Consider the following 15377-nt stretch of genomic DNA (forward strand, 5'->3'; position numbering starts at 1 on the left):
TCGCCCTGTTGTTTTTCTCCGGGTTCTTTGGTTTCCTTCCACACTCCAAAGACATACAGATTTGTAGGTTAATTGGCTTGGCATAAATGTAAAATTGTCTCTGGTGTGTGTAGGATAGTGTTAATGTGCAGGGAGTGTTGGTCAGTGCTCTGAAGGACCTGTTTCCGTGCGGTATCACTAAATTAAATTAAACTAAACTAATTTGCAGGCAATTTGTACACCAGTTTGCACTGGCAAGTTCAGATTCTCAAATGTGCTCTTTCAGGAATTGCCACCTTGAACTTTTAAACTATCATCTCGTGACCTGCTGGTAATGAGATGTGATGAATGTCCAGCATTTGAACAATTTCTCATGAATCAAGCTGACAAAACCTATACAGCAGTGACTTATGGATTACCTTCTCTTTTTATCATGAATGCTTGTGACTGCTTTCTTTTACAATTAATGCCCATCAGATATAGGTAACTGCAGCTGGAAAAACAAAGGTTAAATAAAGAATCCCAAATGAGATGATATGAGCAATTGCACTCTTCCACCATTCTTGTTTTGGTATAAATTTAATAAACTTTATATTTAGAAAAGCCATAGCCCTAAACAAAGACTTTATTTCACACAGCTTGTTCTAAGTAATATCATCAGATTTGTTTTGCACACATTTGAGAATCATTTGTCTTTTTTACTGGAGTTGTCCGCTCTGCATTTCAATGTGCAACTGATTGTAGTGGTCGGCAAAGTGGTTTTACTGTAGGTACACTTCTGCTTCTGCTTGTTTACTGCACAACCGCCAACAGCTGGGCTATCTCGTGCAGGCTAAGTTTGCATGCTACACAGTGAAAGGAGAGCTGAGGAGGGGAATAGTGTGGCAGAACCTATTAACACAGAGGAACTTATTGTGATGTTTCAGCTTGGCGAACTGAAAAGGTTAACAGTAGCATTTCTATATTCTGTGATCCCCAACTATTTTGTTTAATCTCACTCCCACTATTACTAAGTTTGATTGCTCTAACACGCTGTAAAGTCTGATTTGGTGAGGCAATCATTCCTCTACACCCAATTGTTTTCACATGAACAAGAGTACCCAACCATTACTAGGATATGGAAGAAGCAGAGTTCTCAATGAAGAATGTGCTTGGTATCTTACCCAAGTTTTGGACACTCGATGAGCTTTAGAACTCAAGCACTTCTGAAATGACCTGCATTCAACAAACTTTTCACCGTACACATTGACAGTATACTAAAATGAACTGAAACTGTACTGAATTCTCCATTAAATTATTTTTTCCCGTCAGTGTCTGAGGTTAATCGATTTAGATTTTACTGAGTAAACTGGCCAATATTTGCAACAGTTGAAATAGCTATGATAGAATATGTGTTTAGAAATAGGCCATTCAGTTTAATCAAATTGAATTGAAGCTTACCGCATGGATACAGACCCTTTGGCCTACTGAGCCCACGCTGACCATCACACTTTTCACACCAGCTCTATGTTATCCCACTTTTGCAAGCTCTCCCTACACACTAAGGCAATTTATAGAGGGAAATTAACCTACAAGTCCACATGTCTTTGGGATATGAGAGGAAATTGCACACCCGGACGAAACCAAGTCGGTCACAGGGAGAATGGGCAAACTCCACATTAACGTCACCTGAGGTAAGAATTGGACCTGGGTCTCTGGTGCTGTGAGGCAGCAGCTCTTCCAGCTGCAGCATTGTGCTGCCAGTAATTTAGGCAATCCTTTTCATTAGATAATGACAGAATTTAACTTCCTCTTAATTGCCATGCCATTGGTTTACAAAAAAAACAGGGGCAATTGACGCATACATATGCCAGGCACCTTCCTGTCTCCAATAGATTGCCATATCTGTTTTTAAAATTTTAACCATTGGGTTGATGGAGTTAACCTTCAGCCTGATACTAAGTTTGAAATTTCTGTTTCATTGGGATTTTCAAAACCAACCATAGTTACCAAACAAGGAAAAATTATAAATATACACAATCTTTTCAATTTGAGAGCTGGGTAATGCAATGCTATTGTCACTGTCTAAATAATGAGGTGGATCTTCTTACATGTCTGAGCTATAGAGAGAAGTTCAGCAGGCTAGACTTTATTCCTTGGAGCACAGAAGGAAGTGGGTTGGGTGATTTTACAGAGGTGTATTTAATCATGATGGGAATAAGTAGGGTAAATACACAGTTTTTTTTACCCAGGGTAGGTGAATCATAAACCTCTACGTCCTAATATGTTTAAGATGAGAGGGGCAAAATTTAATACAAAACCGAGGGGAAACTTATTCACTCAGAGAGTGGTGGATATGTGGTACGAGCTGTAAAGGAGGTAGGTGAGACAACTACAACAGCATTTAAAAGACACTTGGACAGGTACATGGATAGGAAAGATTTAAAGGGATTGGAAATGGGACTGGCTTAGATGGGGCATCTTGGTCTATATGGATGAGTTGGGCCAAAGGGCCTGTTTCCATGCTGTATGACTATGATTCTATAGCTGGTGGGCTGAGGCGTATTTGAAGAACATGGATCAAAGGCATTATGTTTAATTATATATCAATTAATTTCTAAAAGACTATTCTGACTGTATTACTTTTTAAAATGAGAAGAAATGGGCAACGTTTCGGATCGACACCCTTCTTCAGACTAAAGAAGGGTCGAAACCCGAAATGTCGCCCATTCCTTCTCTCCAGAGATGCTGCAAGTCCCACTGAATTACTCCAGCATTTTATGTCTACCTTTGATTTAAACCAGCATCTGCAGTTCTTTCCTACACATTACTTTTTAAAGGTCTGGCTTTCCTTCCACATTTCCAGGCGTCCTCTCAGTCCGAATGACTTGCTGGCTTTGTTCCGTTACCCACGAGATCCCTTCACTGTGGAGACAGCAAGAGCAGGAGAGATCTTCGAGAGGACCTTGCAGCTGATTCAGAACCACGTCAAGCAAGGCTTAGCTGTGGACTTCAAAGGCATAGGTATGATCCCGTTAAAAGAGAAACATAATAACCAGGGGTTTCCTAAACATAGCTGAAACACCCAAAAAAAGGTAAACCTTTTCAGTGGTATCAATATTATCCAGTATCAGTGATAATATTCAAAATCATCAACACAACATTTTGGACATTGTTTTTCATTCTATTTGTGCCAATTATGTGCTCTTCTGAATCCACTGAAGTACAATCCATCCAAGGACCCCAACAGTCTTTCCAGGTGAGGCAGAGGTTCACTTGCACCTCCTCCAATCTCATCTATTCTATCTGCTGTTCCAGGTGTCAACTTCTGTACATCAGCAAGACCAAGCACTGGCTCGGCGATCATTTAGCTGAACACCTCCGCTCAGTCTGCCTTAACCAACCTGATCTCCCGGTTGCTCAGCACTTCAACTCCCCCTCCCATTCCCAATCTGACCTTTCTGTCCTGGGCCTCCTCCATTGTCAGAATGAGGCCCAGTGCAAATTGGAGGAACAGCACCTCGTATATCGCTTGAGTAGCTTACACCCCATCGGTATGAACATTGACTTCTCTAACTTCAAATAGCCCTTACTTTCCCTCCCTCTCCATCCCCTCCCCCTTCCCAGTTCTTCCACCAGTGTTACTGTCTCCGACTACATTATATCTTTATCCCACCCACTCCCCTGACATCAGTCTGAAGTAGGGTCTCGACCCGAAACGTCACCCATTCCTTCTCTCCAGAAATGCTGCCTGTCCCGCTGAGTTACTCCAGCATTTTGTGTCTATTTACTGAGGTAGAACATATTCTATGAATATTAACTGTATACTTGAATATTTAATGATTACTATAAATCACATCCTAACATCTATTTCTAATTGCAGCAAATATAAGAAATAAAAGTTGGTTCCCTATATTTATCACTTTTTACGCATAATTGTAACATATTTCTGATCAAAAAATGGGTAATGGTTTGTTATGCTTCACTCAAATTAGTTTTCTTGGCTATCAAGATTCCATTTGTAATAAAAATGTTCACACATTGGTCCTGGATTTGTGATACTTTTGTTTAAATGTTGAATCGGTGCCCTCTTTCACTGTTGTCATTGCTTAATTTGAAGTTGTATTCCACATTTATCTTCATGGTCCATGTTTTGTTTTCTTTTGCCTCTGTAAAAATATAGGTTCTAATGTGGAGTTAAACCCGCAGTTTGCTCTTCTGATCACCTACTTTTTTTAAACTTTGCTACTAGACTTAAACCCAGGTGTTTACATCCAGGTGCTTTTACAGTTTCTGTCTGTATTACAGAACCAGGTTGGATGTATACCTTTATAAAAGATCCCGTAGAATTTCTGCTAGCTTTCCCATAATTTAAATGACAATTTATTGGCTTAGTCAGCAGTTTATCAAATCTACTCCACCATTCAATAACGGCTGATCTAGCTTTCCCTCTCAATCCCATTCTCCCTTCTTCCCATAACCTCAGACACCCGTGCTAATCAAGAATCTATCTACACTGTCTCTCTTTCTTAAAAATATACATTAACTTGGCTTCCACAGCCTTCTGTATTCTTGTATTTGGTTACATTGTTGGAGGTGGAAGCTATCTGGTGAGTAAATGGTCAATTGCTTATCATATTAATTGGTACACATATTGAAATTAAACCTGAAAGGGAATATGTTTTATGGTTATTAATGAAATCAAATTATTTGCTCTGCAATATGCTCTGCAATATGTAGTTTGTGTGATAAAAAAAACTAATTTCACTGATTTTATTTAACCACTTACATAAAAGGTGAATTCAGTGTGAAGATTTTGTCTGGATTCTCCTTTCATTTGCTATCACATGTAATATGGCAATAGCTTGATGATATATCATTGCTGGCTCCAAATACGAAAACTAAGTATCAACTGGAAAAGAAGAAAAAGAAATATATGGCTGAATCTTTCTGCTTTTTTTTTTTTAGACGTTTTAGTCAAAAATGGAATGGGTAGAGGGATTAATTTCAATTTGAAATGACCAGTAAGAATTTACTAAGGAAACCACCTGTCTAATCATAGTGGGTAATCTGTGGTAGACACACAATAAATAAGACAGATTATCTCTCAACATTTATTCTTGCTCACATCTACTCAAATTGATTTGCACTTAGACAATAGGGTGCAGAAGTAGGCCATTCGGACCTTCGATCCAGCACCACCATTCAATGTGATCATGGCTGATTATCCACAATCAGTACCCCGTTCCTGCCTTCTCCCCATATCCCCCGACTCCGCTATCTTTAAGAGCCCTATCTAGCTCTCCGTTGAAAGTATCCTTGTGTACCTACGCTGCACTCCCTCAATAGCAAGAATGTCCTTCCTCAAATTTGGAGACCAAAACTGCACACAATACTCCAGGTGTGGTCTCACCAGGGCCATGTACAACTGCAGAAGGACCTCTTTGCTCCTATACTGAACTCCTCTTGTTATGAAGGCCAACATGCCATTCGCTTTCTTCACTGCCTGCTGCACCGGCATGCTTACTTTAATTGACTGTTGAACAAGGACCCCCAGATCCCGTTGTACTTCTATTATGCCTTCAGATGTCCTGTTATGCTTATTTAACCACCTGATATTTAGTGAACTCACGTATTTGCACAAATCTGGAGATACAAAGCATAATAAATATTTAATGCATTTTCTGTGCTGTTCGCCAGATTCCAATATTTCTACTTTGTGGTCATGTATTTTGCTTTCCCATAGTTTCTTGCAATTCATATCAGCATCAAAATTATATTTTTTCTTTCTTATTTCATTTAAAAACATTTTTAAACCTCATTTGTCACCTGACACTGACTCGATCCCATGCTCCAGGACATTGTAAGACGATTCATATTCCTGAAAAACCATGCCTATCTTGATAAGTAGTTGCAAACCCAGAAAGATTATTTTGACTATCTGCCATTATTCTTGAGTTCTCTGCCTATGGCACCTTACAGACAATAACTGATCCTTGGAATCATAGCAGTCTGAGGTGGAAAAGGCAATCAGATACCTTCTCAGCATATTTAATTGCCAACATGGCCAAATTCAGCCATAAAGTCATGGAGTAATATGGTACACAAGCAGATTCTTCGTCCCAACTGTTCCATGCCAAGCAAGATGCCCACCTAAGCTTATCCCATTTGGCCCATATCCCTCTAAACCTTCTCTATTCATCGACCTTCCAAATGCCTTTTAAATGCTTTTCTTGAACCTGCCTCAACTATATTCTCTGGCAGCTCCTTCCATATATGCATGACCCATCACCTTGAAATACATCCACAACTTCCCTCAAACTGATCCCACAATGGAAAGGCAGGTGGACAGAGGAAATACTATTATTTCCAACTTATCACATCCCAACTCCTTTATTTAAAGAGGAGGCATGTAAAATCCAGATGGATCCAAGTTTTTCTAACTTCACCCATCCTGCACCACAGTTAAGTTCAACTTATGCAATTTTTATTGCGTAATATCTCGGCTGAAATATTCAGCCATTCACTTTGCTCTTCTTTTCCAGGTGCTTAAACCTTAATTACATGTCATGAAAGCCAGCAATGAGATGTCACAGAGCTGTGGCTAATGGCTCTGCTGACTATTGATGCTAGCATCCTGGCATTACTCCGGTGAGTGAAACATTTACTTTTGATTTCCAGTTTTGCTAACAATGAAGGGAATTAAATAGTTAACAGCAGTAACTAGTGAACACTATATTGCACTTTGTGTTAAACAATAGTTACTGCATAGGTTTACCATCCCTGTAATTAGCCAATGTTTATTATGGCTTCATGACTTGGCCAGGGAAAGCTTATAATGTGTAAAACAACAAAATGATTTATTGCAACATGCCTTTCTGTTGATCATTATGCTAAATTGTTCTTCAGAAATGCAGCATATTATGTGCTTAATGTAACTCATTCATTGATGATGACAACCTAATCAAAGTACTAAACTTGTTTTTGTGTTATTCCAGGTACTTATCCTGGGTTGCCATGAAGGGAAAATAAATTTGTATCAATTTTTATAAAGTTCGGTCAAATTCACGGCAAAATTCCTCACGTTGCATGTAAAATAAATTTGAATATTGGGTTTTACTTTCACTTGTTTGCAGAAAACTAACTTCAACCTGTTTTTACTTTATGTTGATATTTTCCACTCAAAAAAATACTGATTAGTCTTTCATAACTTTCCAATTATATCTTGCAACTTTTCTCTGTGTTGGTTTTTGTTTGTAAAATTTCATTATCAGAAACATCTGGAAAACTTCAGTCGATAAATAGTTGCAGATGAAAAATAATTGAGCAGTTATCATATAAATAATGTTGCTATTGTGTTCTATCCAGCCATTGATAACTATGTTTGGGGAATCTTTGGAATAAGATCTACCATGTTGGGCTGACTTGTCATCAATGAACTTGTCTCAGTAGTGTGCCAGCAATTCTATGTTAAATTTGTTCAAGGAAAGAATAAAAAAACAGAAGGGGCACAACCCAAAACATCAACTATTCCTTTTCTCCAGAGATGCTGTCTGACCCGCTGAGTTGCTCCAGCTTTTTCTGTCCATCTTCGGTTTAAACCAGCAACTTCGGTTTAATCCTTCCTTCAGAGTTTAATATTGTTCCCTGGTTCAGATTGTGTGCAGATTGGCATAGTGAGGAAACTATGAGATATGATTATTAATTTTGCTTTGAATATTCCCTTTTATTTACTTCCCAAGAAAACAAAATGACTTCAATAGCTTCAAGTACATTGCATGTTTACTGAGTAATCCTTTGGCTGGAATTGTTAGCACCGGGACAGAATTGCCAGCATTAGCTGAGTAATAAATCTCTTGAGCCACAATGCTGCTTTCCCTTCCTGTGGTGTTTTCTGATAACATTCTACTCTAGACCATGGTGTGGGCTAAACAATGATGACATCAGCAGCTCATTGTCACCAGATTGGTTTCTAGATGGGAAACGAGATGAACAGCTTAATTCCAAAGGGAAAAAAAATTGAATCATTTCAAGTTGAGCAAAGTCCAGAAAACTTTCAGAATATATTAGTTTCTTCAATTGAAAATTTTGGGAACAAAGGCTGAGAAATTGGATCTGTTTGCACACATTTTTCACACATGTAAAAAGGATTTTTACAGGATATACCCCATCAGTAATCACTTGAAGGTGAAATTGTGCATTACAGGGAATTGGCAACGGCACTTTTGTGTGCAAGTCACTTGAGCATGGCTGACACCTCGGATCAAATGTGCTCCTATTGAGATCACACTGTCATCAGAACAGGCCATTGTAGGAGGGTTATCTAGACTTGCATTGGTTTGTTCGATCCCCCTTCCCCTGCAGTCTTGCTCACCTCCTCAGAAAATAAATCTTTTCTGCATTTGTTCTGTGGCTGTTATTATAGTGTGGCCTTTAATACATTTTTATCCAGTTTCACAAATGTTGATAGGGGTTGAAAATGTCTGGTAGTACAATGCACAACACACCAGATAGATGAAGGGGAGAAACAATCTCTACACACATATGCAGGAAGGATCTGCAGATGCTCGTTTACACCGAAGATAGATACAAAATGCTGGAGTAACTCAGCAGACAGGCAGCATCTCGGGCGAAAAGGAATAGGTGTCTTTTCAGGTCATGACCCATAACGTCACCTATTCCTTTTCTGCACAGATGCTGCCTGACCCACTGAGTTACTCCAGCATTTTGTGTCTTATCTACATATGTGTAAATGGCTGTACAGATTGAGATTAATCATTTGGAATTCAATTAATTTTCATTTGATTCTAACTATCATCTACATCTTTTTATCCCCTTCTGCACATTCTTGAGCATGTCATTCTTGTTCAGTAGGGGAGCTGAAATCAATTAAGAAGAAATGTCAACATCATTAAGATAAATTGATATCCGTCCTCAGGAGCCTGACTGCTGTGATTATTTTTGTTCTTTCAGATTTCCGCTACAACAATCTGGTTTCGCCACGTTACTTGGACCTCATAGCCAACCTCTCTGGATGCACAGCTCACAGGCGGTTCCCGAACTGCTCGGATATATGTTATCACCAAAAGTATCGAACCCACGATGGCACGTGCAACAACCTGCAGCATCCCATGTGGGGAGCGTCCCTCACAGCCTTTCAGAGAATTCTTAAACCGGTTTACGAAAATGGTTTCAGCCTCCCGAGAGGTACTGATTCCATCCGTTTGTACAACGGCTACCCCTTACCTCTCCCTCGCCTTGTTTCCACAACACTAATTGGGACAGAGACAATAACTCCAGATGACAGATATACACATATGCTCATGCAGTGGGGACAGTTCTTGGACCATGATATGGATCTGACCGTGCCCGCTCTCAGTATGTCACGGTTCTCTGATGGACAGCCTTGCAGTTCTGTATGCAATAATGACCCCCCGTGCTTTCCAATTATGATTCCAAGCAACGATCCTCGAGTAAGGAGAGCTCCGTGCATGTTTTTTGTTCGCTCCAGCCCGGTTTGCGGCAGCGGTATGACTTCCTTGCTGATGAAGTCCGTGTATGCCAGAGAGCAGATCAATCACCTCACGTCCTACATCGATGCATCGAACATCTATGGCACCAGGGACCGTGAATCCGCGGAAATTAGAGACCTGACGAACCAACGTGGTCTGTTGAAAGAAGGCGATACTGTGCGAGGGTCTAGCAAACGCATGTTGCCTTTTACCACAGACCAGACCATAGAATGCTTGAGGGATGAGAATGAGAGCCCAATCCCCTGCTTCCTCGCAGGGGATCATCGGGCCAACGAGCATGTTGCCCTGACGGCCATGCATACCCTGTGGTACCGGGAACATAACCGCATCGCGGCCGAACTACTGCGACTGAATCCTCACTGGGATGGCGACACCATCTACCACGAGGCACGGAAAATAGTCGGTGGGCAGATGCAGCACCTCACGTACAAACACTGGCTCCCCAAGATCCTGGGAGACGTGGGGATGAAAAGGATGGGGCGGTATACAAACTATAATCCCAATGTAAATGGCGGGATCTTGAACGCTTTTGCCACAGCGGCCTTTCGGTTTGGTCACACGTTGATCAACCCCATTCTCCATCGCCTCAACACTTCCTTTCAGCCAATTCCTGAGGGTCACCTTCCTCTTCATAAGGCTTTCTTCTCTCCCTTCAGACTTATCCAAGAAGGGGGCATTGATCCCCTTCTCCGGGGCCTTTTTGCTTTTGCAGGGAAAATGCGAGTCCCCACGGAGGTCCTCAATTCGGAACTGACGGAGAGGCTCTTCTCAATGGCTCATGCCGTAGCCTTGGACCTGGCAGCAATGAATATCCAGAGAGGCCGTGATCATGGCATCCCCTCGTACACTGACTACAGAGTCTTTTGCAACATGAGCACTGTAGGCAACTTTGAGGACTTACAGAATGAGATCAAGAACCCAAGAGTGAGAGACAAACTTAAAAGGTGAGTGTGAAGTGGAGGCTCCATCTTTCATAAACATGATCAAATAATTTAAAATAACCCACTTGAAGTTGAAGGCTACAAGTGGTGGTGCCCCATGCTCATGCTACCCTTTATCCTTCTTGGTAATAGAGTCAGTGAGTTAACCAGGTACTGTGGATTGATTATGTACCTAGGTGAGTAGCTGTAATGCATTTTGTAGATGTCGCACACTGCATCTGACAATCGTGAGGCATGAATGTACAGTAAGGAACTGCAGAAGCTGGTTAAAACTGAAGATAGACACAAAAAGCAGGAGTAACTCAGCAGGTCAGGCAGCGTCTCTAGAGAAAAAGAATAGGTGATGTTTCGGTTTGAGACCCTCCATCAGACTGGTGTTTCAGATCGAGACCCGAAAATAGTAAATATACTCTTTTCAAGCTTACCGCCCCTCCCCCCCCCCCCCCCCCCCCCCCTCCCCCCCAGTCTATTCCAGTCACAAGCCAATGAGTCAAGCATTGGAACAACTATTGTTTATTTTTGGATAGAACAACAAATTCCCCAACCAATTTCGATCCTTGTAACTGCCTGGCCAAGCACTTCAGCCTCGTGCAAGCAGAAACACTCCAAAAAGTCACGCAGTCCCAAGCGCACTTCCAGAAGATCAACTTCGATCGGTAATGGATGACATTTCGGGTCAAGATCCTTCTTTTCAGACTGAACAAGAGTCTCAACACGAAACATCACCCATTCCTTCTCTCCAGAGATGCTGCTGGTCCCGCTGAGTTATTCCAGCTTTGTGTCCATCTTCAAATGACGTCACACGCTCCAGGCGGCTGTGCAGGCGCATGAAATCGTGCCCAACCTTCGCGAGACCGTCTCGGCTCAACGCGACTATGAGGTCGCGTAAATTTGCGTGCCAAGGACACTTAAGTGACAGGCCCTTAACTGGTAGTTATGTAAATAGCTCGTTCTAAGCTTCCCCCCAGTCTAGTTTCAGTCACAAATTACTGTCAAGCACTTAAGCATCTAAACTTTATTTTGACAAAACACAATTAAAGTTCCACTACTAGACCCAACCACCACAGGTTTGATTCTTGTATCTGCCTGATCAAGCCCTCTTTAGCCTCGCTCAAGCAGAGGCACTCCAGAAGGCCATGGAGTCCTAAGTGTTCTCCCAGAAGATTGACACAGGACCTCGTGGGAACAGATATTGATTAACACAATATATGATAGACATTTCCCAAACCCAATAATACAGTGACTAATACAATGTATACAAACGGTGCTTCTGACAGGAAGCAAACATAGCAACATTTACCCAGATATTCAAGAAACCCAGACAAGGCTCACTACTTAATCCAATCCAAAGTAAACCTTTGCAACATTATATACAATGTGTATGTCCGGTTTGCATTCATTTAATCCATTCCATGCAATTTAGCCTAATTGTCAGGATCTGCAAATGTTTCCATTCTCTTCCTGCAGCTCTTATCTAGGCTCTAGACAAACTGGCATTATTCTGCAGCTTGTCCTACTTCTGCAGAAGGCACATTTAAATTGACCAAATGGCCTAGCAGCTCAGAAGCCTTTACTCAATTTTAGTGACCTGGCCTCACCAATTTGGCCAGAATTAACAGTTATGCCAGTGGGCAAAAATCCAAAGTGTTGGAGGAACTTAGTAGATCACGCAGCATCTGTGGATGGAAAGAGAAGGGTAATGCTTTAGGTTTCAGGACTGGAGTAGAAGGAAGATGGCTGGTAGAAAGAGCTGAGGGCAATGAGTGAGGAAAGAACTGGCAAATGGTATGTGGATCCATAAGGTGGAGGTGATGTGAAGAAGACAAAGGGCTGCAGATGGTTGGATGACAAGAAAGAAAAGTGAGGGGTGAAATGTAGAATCAGGAGGAAGGATGGTGGGTAGATGGAAACAAGGACAACTGGGAAATAGGAAAGACAGAAAGGTCAATGCGCAGAAGGAGGAAGTGGGGGAAGGGAAAGAACTGGGAAGAAACAGGTGTTGCACCTCTCCTACACTTGTCTCCCGTACTAAGTCACCCCCCCCCCCCCCCCCACCCTCCCCCCTTCCCTCCCACCCCCCCCTTCCCACAATGGCAGCGAGTGCGGGGCTGAGATCCTGCCTAGTTTTTTTAAGCTCTGAAATTAAATAACTTTTAATACTGAATCAGAATCTACTCCAGATCCTCTATTTGATACTTAAAACAGACCTTCATTCACGGTTGGCTCAAGAGTAACTCGGGGGAGGAACTTGGTACATCGCAGAAATGAGAAGTAAACAGCAAACTTAGACATACATGTGGGAACTCATTTAAACTCGTGAACATGAACTTGGAATCTCGTAGACAACCACGAGTGTGTGTTTTTCTTTCACTCGGGATCACTCGTGGGTGGACTCGCACCTTGAGACAGGGCCATTAGGAACAGTTAAACAATCATTAAATATATATATATATATATATATTTTTTTTTTTTAATCCTATATATATTTACATCTGCTGTCTCATGAAAAGAGCTACAGATAGTTGATGGTTCTATCCAACAAACTGCAGTGAGGAAAATCTGAAATGTGAACAGACCATGCTAGTGATGTCACTTATGGCAACCTGCTAACTTTTCAATTTAATTCAAGGATAAACTGCCTTGTTTTTGTTAAGAGCTAATCTTTTGGAAATAATTATTTTACAGCAAAAATGAGTCATCAGAAGTTTCACAACTTGCAAGTTTTAGGACAACAAATGCAGGCTTTGTCAGGTTTCCAGCCCCCGCCACTTAAAAAGTGCGAAATTTGGTTGTCTTTCTATAAAATCTACGGATGTGGACAGTGTATTTAGTTTAGTTTACTTTAGAGATACAGCGTGGAAAGAGGCCCTTCGGCCTACCAAGCCCGTGCCGACCAGAGATCACCACACTATCCTACACATACAAGGGACAATTTTACCAAGCCAAATAGCCTACAAACCTGTACGTCTTTGGAGTGTGGGAGGAAACCAGAGCACCTGGAGAAAACTCATGCAGCTCACAGAGAGAATATGCAAACTCCATACAGACAGCACCCATAGTCAGGATTGAACCCAGGTCGCTGGCGTTGTGAGGCAGCAATTCTACCGCTGTGTCACCGTACTGCCCGAAAATGTAAAAATAAGAAAAATTCATGGTGCCATAATAATGTATATGTGAACAGTTACTCAGAATGTATTAAATTATATAAGCTGAAATTAACTTGGGCCATTCTATGTTTTTGGCTAGTCTTGGTCTCATGGAAAGGTGGGGCTTGTGCTCTGACCCAGATTCATAATTTTAAAGCACCAGAAAACGCAGTGAGCGTTTGAGGTTCAGAAGTGCCCAACTGATTGGGGGAAAAAAAACACCATTGGCTCAGTGGACCATGCTTGGGGGCTAAATGGCAGCATAAGGCAGCTTCTACTGAGTTTTATTTTTCCATTCACAAACCTAATGGACATTATCTCGATTACCCTGGTTTGAGTGCCAGGATAGTGCAAGCAGTCCCAAGGGTCAGATGCAAACTGAGTGGAGGAAAGCAAAATTTGCCACAAACCAGGAGCAAGTCGGAGGAATGAGACCTGGGTTTGTTAAAGGCCACTTTTGACTGACTGATTGAGCTGCATGTTTTGAGGAGGTTGGAAGGCAAGGATGTTTTCTATCTAGATTTTCAAAATTCGTTCCATATTTTTCCACAAAAAAATTTTATTGGCAGAAACTAACCACGAAGAGTGCTTTTTGATTCTGCCTGAAATGGAAATGGCAGCCTGAGAATAAAGGTACTGCCTGATCTTCTCAACATTTCCAGCTTTTCATAACATAGCTGCATGCTTACAACCTGCTTTGTATTTCCTCGAATCTGTACGATTGAACCGATTTAAGTGTTTGAAAGGCTGCTAGTTTTTGATATGATAATCACAGGAAACAATAGCTGCAAAATCCAGCTGCACAATATCCGCATGTAGATGTCATGAACATTGTATGTGTTGTATTATGGAGAGTGATGACAATGCACGGACATTCATGCCATGAAATCATCACAAAAGCCATATTGAGAAGGGTGTTGCCTCCTGCAAAATAAGAACGCAGAATAAGCAGGTCACTATGTCAGCCAGGGAGCGGTGCTGCCAAGTCGGAACTCGGTCTTCCAGCATGTGAGAGGCACTGAGGACAAGCAAGGATCCCACAGATATATCAAATAATTATTAACTCCATGCTTTTGGTTCCTGATTGAGTTTGTCTGTTTTAATAGTAAGATTAAACGAGAGCTTACCAGTTCGAAGTTTGATCTGTATTTTATGAGGAGTTACGATGAGGGATTACGTGAAGAACCCGCTCAGTGCGCAGGCGCGGCATACTTCCAAGCAGCGGTGTGGAATCACAGATAGACACAGTTATTTGAAGTAAACATAGTAAAGATAAGGAGACATCAGTTTACTAGTTTGATCTATTTAATGAGGGTGGGAGCGGAGGGCACGTAATCCCTCATCGTAACTCCTCATAAAATACAGATCAAACTTCGAACTGGTAAGTTCTCGTTTAATCTTACTATTTTACTTCGGAGTCACATGAGTGACTATGTGAAGACTTCAAAGGTCTGTGATTTCAAACCGTGTAACAGTTTTTATTTCACTCACTGCCAAAGTTCTTGAGGGAGGAAATGTTATCATAATCAACCAAAGAATCTTTTTTTCAAGAAACAGAAAGGTGTTTATTAACAATAACAAAAAATAAATTGCTCCCCCGGGCTTAAATTAAATATTTGCAGTTTGTATTATTCTATCTGCAAACAAGTCAGGCTTCATCAACGGCTAATAATAAAACGTTCTGAACGTCGTTTCCCTTGACCATCCTGCCGTATTGAGAATGTGGTCAACCGGGACGTCCATTCGTTCTGCCGCTGATGTCGATGCTGCCCTAGTGGAATGGGATTTAAAAGTATTAG

At 41.3% G+C, this 15377-nt stretch overlaps 1 protein-coding gene across 3 annotated transcripts in view; it reads left to right on the forward strand.

The window, feature by feature from the left end:
- Positions 1-15377, forward strand: part of LOC129696308 (peroxidasin homolog) — a 481759-nt gene that overhangs the window by 391821 nt on the left and 74561 nt on the right. For all 3 annotated transcript variants that reach the window (XM_055634092.1, XM_055634091.1, XM_055634090.1), the window contains 2 exons: positions 2825-2982; positions 8932-10435. In XM_055634092.1, coding sequence (XP_055490067.1) covers positions 2825-2982; positions 8932-10435 — 1662 coding nt within the window. The remainder of the gene's footprint in view (positions 1-2824; positions 2983-8931; positions 10436-15377) is intronic.

Source organism: Leucoraja erinacea, chromosome 4 (assembly GCF_028641065.1).
Source record: "Leucoraja erinacea ecotype New England chromosome 4, Leri_hhj_1, whole genome shotgun sequence".
Lineage (NCBI taxonomy): Eukaryota > Metazoa > Chordata > Chondrichthyes > Rajiformes > Rajidae > Leucoraja > Leucoraja erinaceus.